The sequence below is a fragment of the Saimiri boliviensis genome, chromosome 17 (assembly GCF_048565385.1).
Source record: "Saimiri boliviensis isolate mSaiBol1 chromosome 17, mSaiBol1.pri, whole genome shotgun sequence".
Taxonomy (NCBI): Eukaryota; Metazoa; Chordata; class Mammalia; order Primates; family Cebidae; genus Saimiri; species Saimiri boliviensis.
This window is the reverse complement of record NC_133465.1, coordinates 32,741,098-32,754,364: the sequence shown is the minus strand read 5'-3', so window position 1 is coordinate 32,754,364 and position 13,267 is coordinate 32,741,098. Positions and strand designations below refer to the sequence as shown.

The 13,267-nt window shown below is 48.2% G+C and overlaps 1 protein-coding gene and 1 pseudogene across 4 annotated transcripts in view; one reads left to right on the top strand and one right to left on the bottom strand.

Moving 5' to 3' along the window:
• NLRP1 (NLR family pyrin domain containing 1) overlaps window positions 1-13,267 on the top strand; it is an 83,936-nt gene that overhangs the window by 38,218 nt on the left and 32,451 nt on the right. For 3 of the 4 annotated variants that reach the window (XR_012514612.1, XM_074388515.1, XM_039476416.2), the window contains 5 exons: window positions 1,919-2,008; window positions 7,277-7,368; window positions 7,862-7,966; window positions 8,277-8,439; window positions 10,623-10,846. Coding sequence is in view for 3 of the 4 variants with exons in the window: in XM_074388515.1 (XP_074244616.1) it covers window positions 1,919-2,008; window positions 7,277-7,368; window positions 7,862-7,966; window positions 8,277-8,439; window positions 10,623-10,846 (674 nt within the window). In the remaining variant the exon portion in view is untranslated. The remainder of the gene's footprint in view (window positions 1-1,918; window positions 2,009-7,276; window positions 7,369-7,861; window positions 7,967-8,276; window positions 8,440-10,622; window positions 10,847-13,267) is intronic. The other variant, XM_010341965.3, reaches the window with a different exon arrangement.
• LOC120367098 (U2 spliceosomal RNA) lies at window positions 8,612-8,784 on the bottom strand (annotated as a pseudogene).

Here is a 13,267-nt window from a genome sequence, read left to right as displayed (position 1 = left end):
ATGCGAACAAGAACATTACTGGGAAGAGTCGGGCATGATCAAATGATAACTGTTACTGAGGCTACATGTTATAGGCGAGTCTCAGATTCCCTTTACTCCAGGGCAGTGCTTCATTCATTTATTTACTCATTCATTCATTCACTGAGTGCCTCCGATGTGCAAGCACCAAGCTGGGCCCTGGGGTACAATAGTGACCAAACAGACATGGGCCCTGCCCTCCTGAAGCTTACACTCTAGTGGGGAACAGATGAACACTGGTCACCTGTAAATGCACAAGTATATATGTATGAGCTCTGTGGAGTGCTATGAAAGGAAAGAACAGGGTATTATGAGAATGTGATATTGGGGGAGGATGGAATTGGATCAAAGGTCCAGGGAGGACTTCCCTGAGAAAGTGACGTCAGACTGAGGTCTAAAGGAGGAAGAGGTACCCAGGCCAAGCTGGGGGGAGTAGTCCAGGCAAAGAGATGGCATAGGGAAAGGCCTGGAACAAAGAGGTGCTTGACCCCGGAGAGACGAAGGACCCCGAGAGGCTGGAGTGGAGCAAGCCCCCAGCCCTCATTTCTATCTGGTGGGCCCCAGAGATTCTTGTCCTTCCCTGAGCAGCCACCCCCGTACTATCTCTGGGCCACTTCTGCTCCCCTCTACTCCCTGGGAACAAGCTTATGGGCCACTTCTGTCTTAACACTTAACTATGGCTCCTGCTAGGGCCCCTGCTACATGCTCAAGGAGCAGACAGGGTCTCCAAACCCCTACTTCCAGAGCCTTCTCAGAGGGGGTCCGAGAAACCTGGGCCTCAGGCTTTCTTCAGCAAGGCCTCCCAAACCAACAGAAGTGGTCAAGGCAGAGTAACAGAAATAGTCTACATTTGGGTTCTCCTGTAGCTGAACTAGCCATTTACAACCATGGGAACTCAATCCCAAAGGGGCAGTACCTTTGCACCCCAGCCTGCTGCCCCCTACTCATCGTTTTTGGCTATCATCACCTCCCCTATGTTGAAGAGCCTCTCCCCAGAGCATGTCCATTGTGGGCAGACATGGCAGACGCAGGTTCGGGCCCCAGCTCAACACTTACCTGTCAAACCTGGGCTGCCTCCGAGAGGGTCTGCTCTCTAGAGTCCCAAGAAGGTTTCCACCTCCTTCCCTCCTGGAGCCAGGACTTAGTTGAGAAGAATAACCTTCTACTTGAAGGGCTGCCCTCCTCCACAGGGACAGAAACGGCTCTGACAGCAGGCGGGGCACGAATGCAGAGCCCTGCACTGCCCTTCACAGAAGTCAGGGTCTTTTCACCACCTCCTTGTCTGTGCCTCAGAACAGGCAGGACAGGAGTGATTCACCCCACAGGGTAGATTGAGGACACAGGCACCCAGAGAAGACAATCAGCATCCCACATCCGGCAGAAACCCCAGAGCAAAACTTCCGACCTCTGGGAAGAAAATCCCAGGACCCAGACCTCAGGTGGTCATTTTCAGGCCATGGGGAATGTCCCTGGCAACTGGTTACAGAGACAGCCTCTGCCAGTGAGAGCTATCTCACCCAAGGCCACATCTCCTTCCTGGGGAGGCCTGCATCCGATGCCTGGCCGATGTTGGGGTATAAAGGCCCAGACCCTCATCCCAACTCCTTTAAACAGCTCTACAGGATCATCCCACAGAGTCAGTTGAGGCCTCCATGGAGACTGACTCACAGCCCACGTCTCCCCGATTGCCTCCCTTCTCTTGCCCTGGTGTTGACCCAAGAACACACCCAAATGAATCTCCTCACTATACCCTCATCCTCAGAACCAGGCTCTCAGGGAACCCACCCTTCAGAAGGAAGCCACTTCTTCAGAAGGTGACAAGTCCTGGAATTCTGGGCCCGGAAGACCTGTGAACTACATGGGGTATCCCAGGAGGACCTCACTTCCTTTGTGCTTTCAGGCTGGACCAGACAACTCTGAGCGATGAGACCAGGCAGGAGCTGAGAGCCCTGGAGCATGAGAAGTCCCAGCTGCTCTTGTCCTATACACGGTAAGGGGTAGCCCCAGAACTCCCTCTGACTGATCCAAGCCCAGGGCTGAGTAGGAGACAGGGAAAGAGTGAGAGACAAACCCGGCCAGGGAGAAACCGAGAAGCTGCAGCACCCAGAGTGAGATGCACTTGTCAGTGCAAATAAAATGAAATCTCCCCATGCTTCAAGTCTTGCGCTAGACAAACAAGGAAAGGAAAACATGAAAAAGTAAGTAGGTTGAAAAATTCACCAGGCATGGTGGCACATGCTTGTAGTCCCAGCTACTCAGGAGGCTGAGGCACAAGAATTGCTTGAACCGGGCAGGCAGAGGCTGCATTGAGCCAAGATTGCAGCATTGCACGCCAGCCTGGGCAACAGAGTGAGACTGGCTCTGTAAAGTTAACTAATTAATTAATTCATTTAATTTAATGAAAACCAAGACAATGCTGGGGATAGAGTCAGACATGATCAAATGATAACTGTTACTGAAGTAGCACATTCTAAGGGACTCCCAGGTTCCCTTCACTCCAGCACAGCAATGCATTCATTCATTTACACATTCATTCATTCACTGAGTGCCTCCAATGGGCAAGCACCATGCTGGACCCTGGGGTATAATAGAGAGCAAACAGATGTGGACTCTGCCCACCTGAGGTTTACACTCTAGTGTGGAACAGATGGACGTTGGCTGCCTGTAAATGCACAAGTATATATGTATGAGCTCTGGAGTGCTATGAAAGGAAAGAACAGGGTGTTATGAGAATGTGGTATTGGGGGAGGATGGAGTTGGATCAAAGGGCCAGGGACGACTTCCCTGAGAAAGTGACGTCAGGCTGAGGTCTGAAGGAGGAAGAGGTACCCAGGCCAAGTTGGGGAGGGTAGTCCAGGCCAAGGGATGGTGTGGGGAGAGGCCTGGAACAAAGAGGCGCTGACGCCCCGGAGAGCTGAAGAACCTTGAGCAGCTGGAGTGGAGCGAGCTTCCAGCCCTCATTTCCATCCTGTGGGCCCCAGAGGTTCTTGCCCTTCCCTGAGCAGCCACCCCCACGCTGTCTCTGGGCCACTTCTGCTCCTTTCCACCTCCTTGGGAGCATGCTTACAGGCCGCTTCTGTCTTGACAATTACCTATGGCTCCTGCCAGTGCCCCTGCAACGTGCTCAGGGAGTAGACAAGGCCCCAAATTTCTACTTCCAGAGCCTTCTTAGAGGGAATCCGAGAAGCCTGGGCCTTGGGCGTTCCTCAGCCAGGCTTCTCAAAGTATAAGAGGTGATAAAGGCAGAATAACAGAAATAAATAGTCTACATTTTGATTCTGTAGCTGACACCGGCCATTTACAGCCATAGGTACTCCATCCCAAAGGGGCAGTACCTTTGCACCCCAGCCTGCTGCTCCCCACTCAGTATTTTTGGCTATCATCACCTCCTCTATGTTGAAGAGCCTCTGCCCAGAGCTTGGCCATTGCGAGCAGACATGGCTTCAGGCCCCAGCTCAACACTCCTGTCAAACCTGGGCTGCCTCCGAGAGGGTCTGCTCTCTAGAGTCCCAAGAAGGTTTCCACCTCCTTCCCTCCTGGAGCCAGGACTTAGTTGAGAAGAATAACCTTCTACTTGAAGGGCTGCCCTCCTCCACAGGGACAGAAACGGCTCTGACAGCAGGCGGGGCACGAATGCAGAGCCCTGCACTGCCCTTCACAGAAGTCAGGGTCTTTTCACCTCCTCCTTGTCTGTGCCTCAGAACAGGCAGGACAGGAGTGATTCACCCCACAGGGTAGATTGAGGACACAGACACCCAGAGAAGACAATCAGCATCCCACATCTGGCAGAAACCCCAGAGCAAAACTTCCGACCTCTGGGAAGAAAATCCCAGGACCCAGGCCTCAGGTGGTCATTTTCAGGCCATGGGGAATGTCCCTGGCAACTGGTTACAGAGACAGCCTCTGCCAGTGAGAGCTATCTCACCCAAGGCCACATCTCCTTCCTGGGGAGGCCTGCATCCGATGCCTGGCCGATGTTGGGGTATAAAGACCCAGACCCTCATCCCAACTCCTTTAAACAGCTCTACAGGATCATCCCACAGAGTCAGTTGAGGCCTCCATGGAGACTGACTCACAGCCCACATCTCCCCGATTGCCTCCCTTCTCTTGCCCTGGTGTTGACCCAAGAACACACCCAAATGAATCTCCTCACTATACCCTCCTCCTCAGAGCCCAGTTCCCAGGGAACCCACCCTGCAGCCATTCCTTCAGAAGGTGGAAGTTTCCTGGATTCTGGGTCCTGAGGACCTCTGAACCACGTGGGGGTTCCCAGGAGGACCCAGCTACCTTTATGTTTTCAGGCGTTTCCAACAAACTCTGAGCAATGAAATCAGGCAGGAGCAGAAGGCCCTAGTGTAGGAGAAGCCTCGGATTCAGATCTTTCGCATGAGATGGTAAGGAGGAGCGCCAGAACTCCCTCTGGCTGATCCAGGCCCAGGCTGATCAGGAGACAGGGAAAAAGTCTTGGGGTGAGAGATAAACACAGCCAAGAAGAAACCAAGAAACCGCAGCAGCCAGAGTAAGGTGCCCTTGTCAGTGCAAGTAGAATCAACCCCCCACCCCCAGCTTAAACTCTTCCATATGCAGACAAGGAGAGAACTTGAAAAGGTAAGTAGGCTAAAAAACTAGCTGGGTGTGATAGCAGGTTCCTGTAGTGCCAGCTACTGGGGAGGCTGAGACATGAGAATCACTTGATCCAGGAAGGTGGAGGCTACAGTGAGCCAAGGTCAGGCCACTGCACTCCAGCCTTGGCAACAGACCAAGACTGTATCTCAAAAAAAAAAAAAAAAAAAAAAAAAGGAAAAGAAAAAGTCAGTGAACCAGTAAATCCCCTGGACCCAGCACAGCTTGTTACCAAATGGCCTCTTGTTCAGGAATCCTTTGGTGAAGAACAGAGAAGGTTTGGAACAATGAAAGCAGTGATCACAAGAGGGAGACAAAGACAGAAAGAGCCTGTGCCTTGGGAAAAATACCACCCTCGCCATCACTGTATCCACCACCCTTACCACCACCACCACACCCACCCCAGACTTGAGGGGAAGCCCAGGGACAGGAAAGTCCATCTTTCACTCCCCGAGGAATCAGCTGCAGCCCCTGTGTTCTCCCAGTTGGGTGCATTTCCACCTGACCACGAAGCATATCTGTCCCCAGGTTCCTGGCTGCTGTGTCTCGCCTGAAATGGAAGGAAAAGAGCTCCTAGGCTTAAGAGGAGCCATTCATTCATTGAACAAGCATTCCCTGCAGACCCACTGTGTGTCGGGCACCATTTTGGGATATGAGGACACAATGAACAGGAAAGATACTGCTCAACCTCCAGCAGCTTAGTCCACAGGGAGACATACACAGGTTATCCCACGAGTGCCTGCATTTACACCTGGGGTCAGTGTGAGTACACTGATGGGCCTATTTGAGCTGGACAAGAGGAGCTGAACTGAGCTCTGAAAGATAGGACGAGTTGGCTGGGCCCAAGAAGGGGTGGATTCCAGGCAGAAGTAGAGGCTCTGAGAGAGAAGAGTTTAGCCTCTGTGAAGAATGGGAGACCAGGCATCAGGAGCCACTACTCAAAAGTGTGATCCGTGGACCAGCAGCATCAGTATCACCTTTACCAGGAGCTTGCTAGAAATGAAAATTCTCAGGCCCTACTCCAGACCTGCTGAATCAAAATCTCTGGGGTGAGGCCCAGGAATCTTTTTTTTTTTTTTCTTTTTGTTTTTTTGAGACAGAGTCTTGCTCTGTCACCCAGGCTGGAGTGCAATGCACGATCTTGGCTGACTGCAACCTCTCCCTCTCCAGTTCAAGTGATTATTCTGTCTCAGCCAACCGAGTAGCTGGGATTACAGGCACATAACACCATGCCTGGCTAATTTTTGTATTTTTAGTAGAGACAGCGTTTTATCGTATTGGCCAGGCTGGTCTCAAACTCCTGACCTTTTGATCCACCCAACTCGGCCTCCCAAAGTGCTGGGATTACAGGTGTGAGCCACTGTGCCTGGCTGAATCTGTGTCTTAACCAGCCTTCCAGATGATTGTTAAGCACACCGAGTTTGAGAAACCACTGGACTAGAGATCAGTGAGCAGGAAGAACATGCACCAGGTGACACTGGAGGGTGACAGAGGCCCCAGCAAGCCCTTTTGGACCATGTTTAAAACTTCCCGCCGGGCGCGGTGGCTCAAGCCTGTAATCCCAGCACTTTGGGAGGCCGAGGCGGGTGGATCACAAGGTCAAGAGATCGAGACCATCCTGGTCAACATAGTGAAACCCCGTCTCTACTAAAAATACAAAACTTAGCTGGGCATGGTGGCGCATGCCTGTAATCCCAGCTCCTCAGGAGGCTGAGGCAGGAGAATTGCTTGAACCCAGGAGGCGGAGGTTGCGGTGAGCCAAGATTGCACCATTGCACTCCAGCCTGGGTAACAAGAGCGAAACTCCGTCTCAAAAAAAAAAAAAAAAAAAAAAAACTTACCATTTTCCCCTAGAAGCAATGGAGAGACATTACAGGGCTGCGGCAGCCAAGTGATGGGTCAGGTTCCTATTTTAAGATCCGCTGCTACGCAGAAAATGGGCAGCAGAGGGACCTGAGCAGAATCAGGGAAACCTTTCAGAGGATGCTGCAGTGGTACAGGCCACAGAGGCCAGGGCCTGGGACTCAGGTGGAGGTCATGGACATGCAGAGAAGAGAATAGAAAGGAGCTATTTGGGAGGTGTTATCAAGGTGATCGGCTCTTAGGTTTGGTGAGTAAAGAGTTGGGATGATGCCCCAGCTCTCCTGGATGCATGAGTGGATGGAGGCCACCCACAGAGACAGGGACCACAAAAGAAGCACAAAATTGAGTTCAAATTCAGATGAGGTTTAGTTGATTTGGTTTGGTTTGGTGGCAGCATCTGGCTCTGTTGCTCAGACTGGAGTGCAGTGGCACAACCTCAGCTCACTGCAACCTCTGCCTACTGGGCTCAAGTGTTCCTCCCACTTCAGCCTTCCAAGTACCTGAGAATTCAGGTGCATGATGCCACCATGCCCAGCTAGTTTTCGTATTTTGGGCAACGATGAGGTGGGGAGGTCTCACTATGTTAACTCAGGCTGGTCTTGAACTCCAGAGCTCAAGCCATCCACCTATCTCGACCTCCCAAAGTGCTAAGATTACAGATGTGAACCACTGCACTCAGCCCGAGGATGAGTTGAATTTTAAGTGGGGATGTCATGTAGACAGCCCTCACTTTCTCCAAGATCTTAAGGATAACAAACAATTCTTTCTCCAGGAAACCAACTGTGATGATCCCTAATGAGGGCCTGGATACAGGAGAGATGAGTAACAGCACATCCTCACTCAAGCGGCGGAGACTCAGATCAGGTAGTTAGAAGGGGTGAAGCTGGGAGCATCATGATGGCTTGGGGGAGGCCAGCTATGGGAGGTCATCCCCTCCATCCCTCTGCCCCTTATGTGGGACAAGGCAGGTTCCCTACCCCTATGAGAGAGCTCCCACTCCTAACAACTGGCTGGATTTCTGCTTCCCTCTCTCCTAGCCTCAGGGGCTGGTGCTGCCTTTCTCCAGAAAATCTATGGCATCTATCAAACCCTGAACAAGGGTCCAGCCTCCCATTCTTGGCTGCCAAGGCCTGGGAACCACATCTCCATCTTTTCCCTGCCATCTTTAAAAGAAAGAAAGAAAAGAAAAACAGGGTCTCATTTTACTGCTTAGGCTGGAATGCAGTGGTATGTTCATAGCTCACTGCAGCCTCAACCTCCTGAGCTCAAACAATCCTCCCATGTCAGCCTCCTGAGTAGAACTGGGACTGCAGACGCACACCACCATGCCTGGCAGATATTTTTCTTTTTTCTGTAGAGACGGTGTCTTCCTATGTTGCTCAGGCTGATCTCGAACACTTGGACTGGAGCAATCCTCCTGCTAAGGCCTTTCACAGTGCTGGGATGACGAGCAAGAGCCACGGTGCCTGGCCCCCTTCATCTTTTGAAACATGTTCCTCTCTCAACCTGCCCAACTGGACATACTGGGAAGAGTGCCCCTTCTGTTCCAGTGTGGAAGGGGAGAAGGGCAGAGGCTGGGCTGGAGGCAGTGGAGTGGGCCTACTCAGACAGCAGGCAGGCAGCCAGGGAGCAGGAGCAGAAGCTGCAGACGTACTACTCCCTGCCACGGTCCAGGCAGGCCAGCCCTGTGAAGGCCCCTTAGAGTGCAGCCATAGGGGCTGGGGGAAGCCAGGTGAAAGAATGTGGAGCTGACCACTGCCTTGCTGTTTCAGAGAAAAGCATCCCAAGGATAGCACAGCAGGAACTCGCCTGCCTGCCTTCTCCTGCCTCTCACGAGGACCTGCATATGAAGCCTTTGGGGACTGATGATGACTTCTGGGGCCCCACAGGGCCTGTGGCTACTGAGGTAGTTGACAAAGAAAGGAGCCTGTACCGGTGAGTGAGGACTCTGCTGGTCCTAGGTTGGCCTCCCCCACCCCACTGCCCATCCTCGGTCCCCACAGTCAGTACCCCCCAACTCACACTGGCCATTGGGTCCCCTCCTCTTGCCAAGACAACAGGCAGGGACAGGACTGAGACACTGGGTATGTGCTTTTCATGATACAAAAGATGTTTTCTTATGAAACTTTAAATTTTCAAACATAGGTAAAAATAGAGAGTACAAGGAGCTTCCATGTACCCATTACCCAACTTTAGAAACTGTTTTACCAAATTTGTTTCAGCTGTTCACTTCCCCTCTTTGTACTACACTTGATCTTAGCCAAAAGGCCGAGAAGCGATACCCCCCTTTGTTATTGTTACAGTATTTTAAATCCAAGACATCAGATGATTTTACCCTTAAATATTTCATTATGCATCTCAAAAAACAAAAATTAAAACCTTTTCTTCCATAACATAACTACAGTACCAATATCATATCTAACAAAGCTGACAATAAGTCTTTCATTTCATCTAATCCCCAATCCATATTCAAATTGCTCAATTGTCTAAAATGTATTCTTGGAGTTGATGTGTTCTTTTATTTTATTTTTTTTTGACACAGAGTCTCACACTGTTGTCCAGGCTAGAGTGCAGTGGCACAATCTCAGCCCACTGCAACCTCTACCTCCTGGTTCAAGTGATTCTCCTGCCTTAGCCTCCCTAGTAGCTGGGACTACACTTGCATGCCACCAACACCCGGTTAATTTTTGTATTTTTAGTGGAGATGGGGTTTCACCATATTGGACAGGCTGGTCTCAAACGCCTGACTTCTTGTGATCCATTCCACTCACCTAGGCCTCCCAAAGTGCTGGGATTATAGGCATGAGCCACTGTGCCCAGCCAGTTGGTGTGTTCTTTTTTTTTTTTTTTTTTTTTTTTGAGATGGAGTTTCGCTCTTATTCTTATCAAGATCCAAACAAGGTCCACTCGTTTTATTTTGTTTGTTATGTTTCTTAAATCTCACTTAACTCTCTTTTAATCTATATGTTCCTGTTTTATTAACAGCCACCAATGAGCTAAGGATTGTACTAGTAGCTGGGAACCCTGAGATGAATATAGCAGCTCTGCCCTCCCAGGGCTTATAAGTTGCATTAGTAAGAATTGTCTGTAGTCACACTTATGATCTCTTACATACCGTATTACCACTCACCAAACACTGCCACAGACATCATCTCAGCTAGGAGACAGCATCACTCCCAACTCACACCTACAGAAGCTGGGGCATCCTGGGACCCACTATTAACCCACATGGGGAGCCTTGGGAAAATCACTGCTAATCTCTGTAAAGTGTTGTGTTCGTTCTAAGAGTTTAACATTGGTATTAGCACATATGGCCAGTCATGGTGTCTCATGCCTATAATTCCAGCAGTTTAAGAGACCAAGGCAGGAGAATCACTTGAGTCCAGGAGTTCAAGGCCAACCTGGGCAACATGGTGAAACTGTGTCTACAAAAATTACCGAAAAAATTAGCTGAGCGTGGTGGCGTGTGCCTGTAATCCCAGCCACTCAGGAAACTGAGGTGGGAGAATTGCCCAAGCCAGGGAGCTCAAGGCTGCGGTGAGCTGAGGTCAGGCCACTGCACTCCAGCCTGGGCAACAGAGTGAGACCATATTTCCAAATATAGATATTTTCCTGCATTCCACTCTTCTCTGGACATAGATACATGCATACATACATACATACATACATGATTAGATAGATAAAAGATACATAGATACATACATACATATCTTAGCACATATATTGTTATTGATTATTGGTTAATAGACCCTTTACATATACGAACACTTATTATTTCATCATCACCATCATTGCCATCATCAACATAATAGAAACAGTTAACTGCTCTCAGGTGTGTACTAAGCTGTGAGCATGTTAGGTCACTTATTCTCCCAACTAAGAGATGGGAGCTATGATTATTCCTACTTACAGATGAGGAAACCAAAAACAAGAAAGTTAAATGACTTGCTCCAGGATCCACAGTTAAAAACAGAAGAGCCGGGACTAAAATGCAAGTCCATCTGAATTCTGAGTGAAGTCTGGGCTTGAAGCCACTGTACCGTATGTGCATGGGGTCTGGCATCCAGGTGGTGCTCAGTGAATTTGTTCAATAATCTGCCTCTCTCTCTTCTTCCCAGAGTTCACTTCCCTGTGGCTGGCACCTACCGCTGGCCCAACATGGGTCTCTGCTTTGTGGTGAGAGAAGCCGTTACCACTGAAATTGAATTCTGTGTGTGGGATAAGCTCCTGGGTGAGATCAACCAACAACACAGCTGGATGGTGGCAGGGCCTCTGTTGGACATCAAGGCTGAGCCTGGAGCCATCAAAGCTGTGCACCTCCCTCACTTTGTGGCTCTCCAAGGTAAACAAGAGGGAAGGATGGAGAGAAAGGTGGTGGTAATTATGGGTCTGAAAGGGAGTATAGGATAATGATATCCTGGGAAAGGGTATTGTGGCTTCCTTAGAGGAGCTGAGGGAGGGTTAAGGAGATGGGAACTAAGATTTTCTGCATTCCATTCTTCTCTGGACATATTTTTTTAAACACATTTCCCAGCCTCATAAATATGTCTGCCTAAACTTACTTGAAAGTTTTTATTAAGTGTTATTTATATAGATCATATCACTCAGGGTCCCAGCAGAAAAGAGATGATATGCTCACTTGGGATTTTTGAAGAAGGTTTTCAAAGACCAGACCATTCACAAAGTAAGGCTAAGTGAACTAACAAGAAATGTTGGTGGGGCACTAGCACAATAGGAAGCCATCACTACTCCTACAGGCAGGGAGAAGAAACAGTGTCATGAGATTCCATCTGAGAGCTGGAGCCATGAAAGAGGGGCTTCCCAACAGAACATCATAATCACAAAATATCCTGACCTCTGTCACCTCCAAAGACTTCCTGCAGATAGAGTTCCAAGAAACATCAGCTAACAGTCAAAAATCTAACAAAGGAGAAACAAGAAACCAGAAGTAAGAACCAGCAGAAACTAGATACCAGAATCAGTTCCTTAAATCCTTCAGATGTTGAAATTATCAGAAACAGAACATAAGTGTATATAATATGACCAAAAAAATAAGTAACCTTAAAATTATCAGCAAAAATAATGAACCATTAAAAATGACATATCAAAGTTGGAAACTAAATTGACCAAAAAAGTGAAAAAAACAGGAAAACAATTAAGTAACTTGTAGGACGCCATGATAAGTCCTAATATATATCTAAATCAAATTCCAGAAAGATATGATAGAAGGGGAAAAAAAGGAATATTCAACAAGACAATTGCAAATACATTTCTAGAAGTATTAAGACATACGATACTTCAAGATGAGAAATCCCAAAACATGCAATGAAAAAAAGACAGAGACAGAAGGGAGATAAAAAAATCAACATTAGTCTCATTATTGTGAAACTACAGAATAACAAAGTATGAGGGAAAGTCAACAGCAGCCAGAAAGAAAGATAGATTACCTAGAAAGCTGCCACAATCAGGCTGATGACTGATTTTTGAACTGCAACAATGGAAGACAGAAGACAATGGAATGATTTCTTCAATGTACTAAAAACCGTCAATCAAAAATTGTAAACAAGGCCAGCTCAGTGACTCACAGTTGTGATCCTAGTACTGTAGGAGGTTGAGATGGGAAGAGCACTTGAGCCAGGAGTTCAAGACCAGCCTGGGCAAAACGGTGAAACTTCATCTCTACAAAAAAAATTTTTAAATAGCCAGGAATGGTGGAACATGCCTGTGGTCCCAGCTACATGGAGGCTAAAGTGGCAGGATTGCTTGAGCCTAGGAGATCGAGGCTGCAGTGATCTGTGATTGCACCACTGCACCCCAGCCTGGGAGACAGAGTGAGACCCTGTCTCAAAAAAAATATAAATTTTTTTAAAAGTTCACAGATAACTAAAACCACTAAAGCCAAGAATGCTTTCTGCAAACAAATGCTTACTGAAGAAAATTCTGAAAAACACATTTCAGGCAGCCAGGCACAGTGGCTCATGCCTGTAATCCCAGACTTTGGGTGACCAAGGTGGGCAGATCACTTGAGGTCAGGAGTTTGAGACCAGCCTGACCAACATGGAGAAACCCTGTCTCTACTAAAAATACAAAATTAGCCAGTTGTGGTGGTGCGTGCCTGTAATCCCAGCTACTCGGGAGGCTGAGGCAGGAGAATAGCTAGAACCCAGGAGGCTAAGGTTGCAGTGAGCCGAGATCGCTCCATTGCACTCCAGCATGGGCAACAAGAACGAAACTCCATCTCAAAAAAAAAAAAAAAAAAAAAGATTAGCACAGTGGTTAGGTGAAAAATAAATAGAAGCAATAATAAAGATACACTTTAGGCAAAAGAAAATGATCCCATATGCAAGGTCTGAGTGCAAGATAGAATGATAAGCAAAGATATTAAGATATTTCTTTGCTGTCATATATAAAAATTTTAAAAAGAAAAAGGAATAAAAAGATACTGAGACATATGGGTAAATCTAACAAAACACTGACTGGATAAAGCAACAATATTAAGGACTCGTGGTGATTTAAAAGAGAGAAACAACTACGTAAATACCAACACTAATAGCAAATAAGAGTGCTAAAGGATTCTAAAGTCTTGGTATATTTCAGAAGGAGGGAAAGGCAGGGCTGGCCTACAGAGAGATGCACCAGTACTGCTGCCCAGGTTAAACTACTGAAATACTTCTGGACAGAGCAGTAAAGAGAAAGTCTCCACTTCCTGAGACCTAACAACGACATCTGGTGTTGACCACAGGCTGGAAAAGGGGCCTGGGTC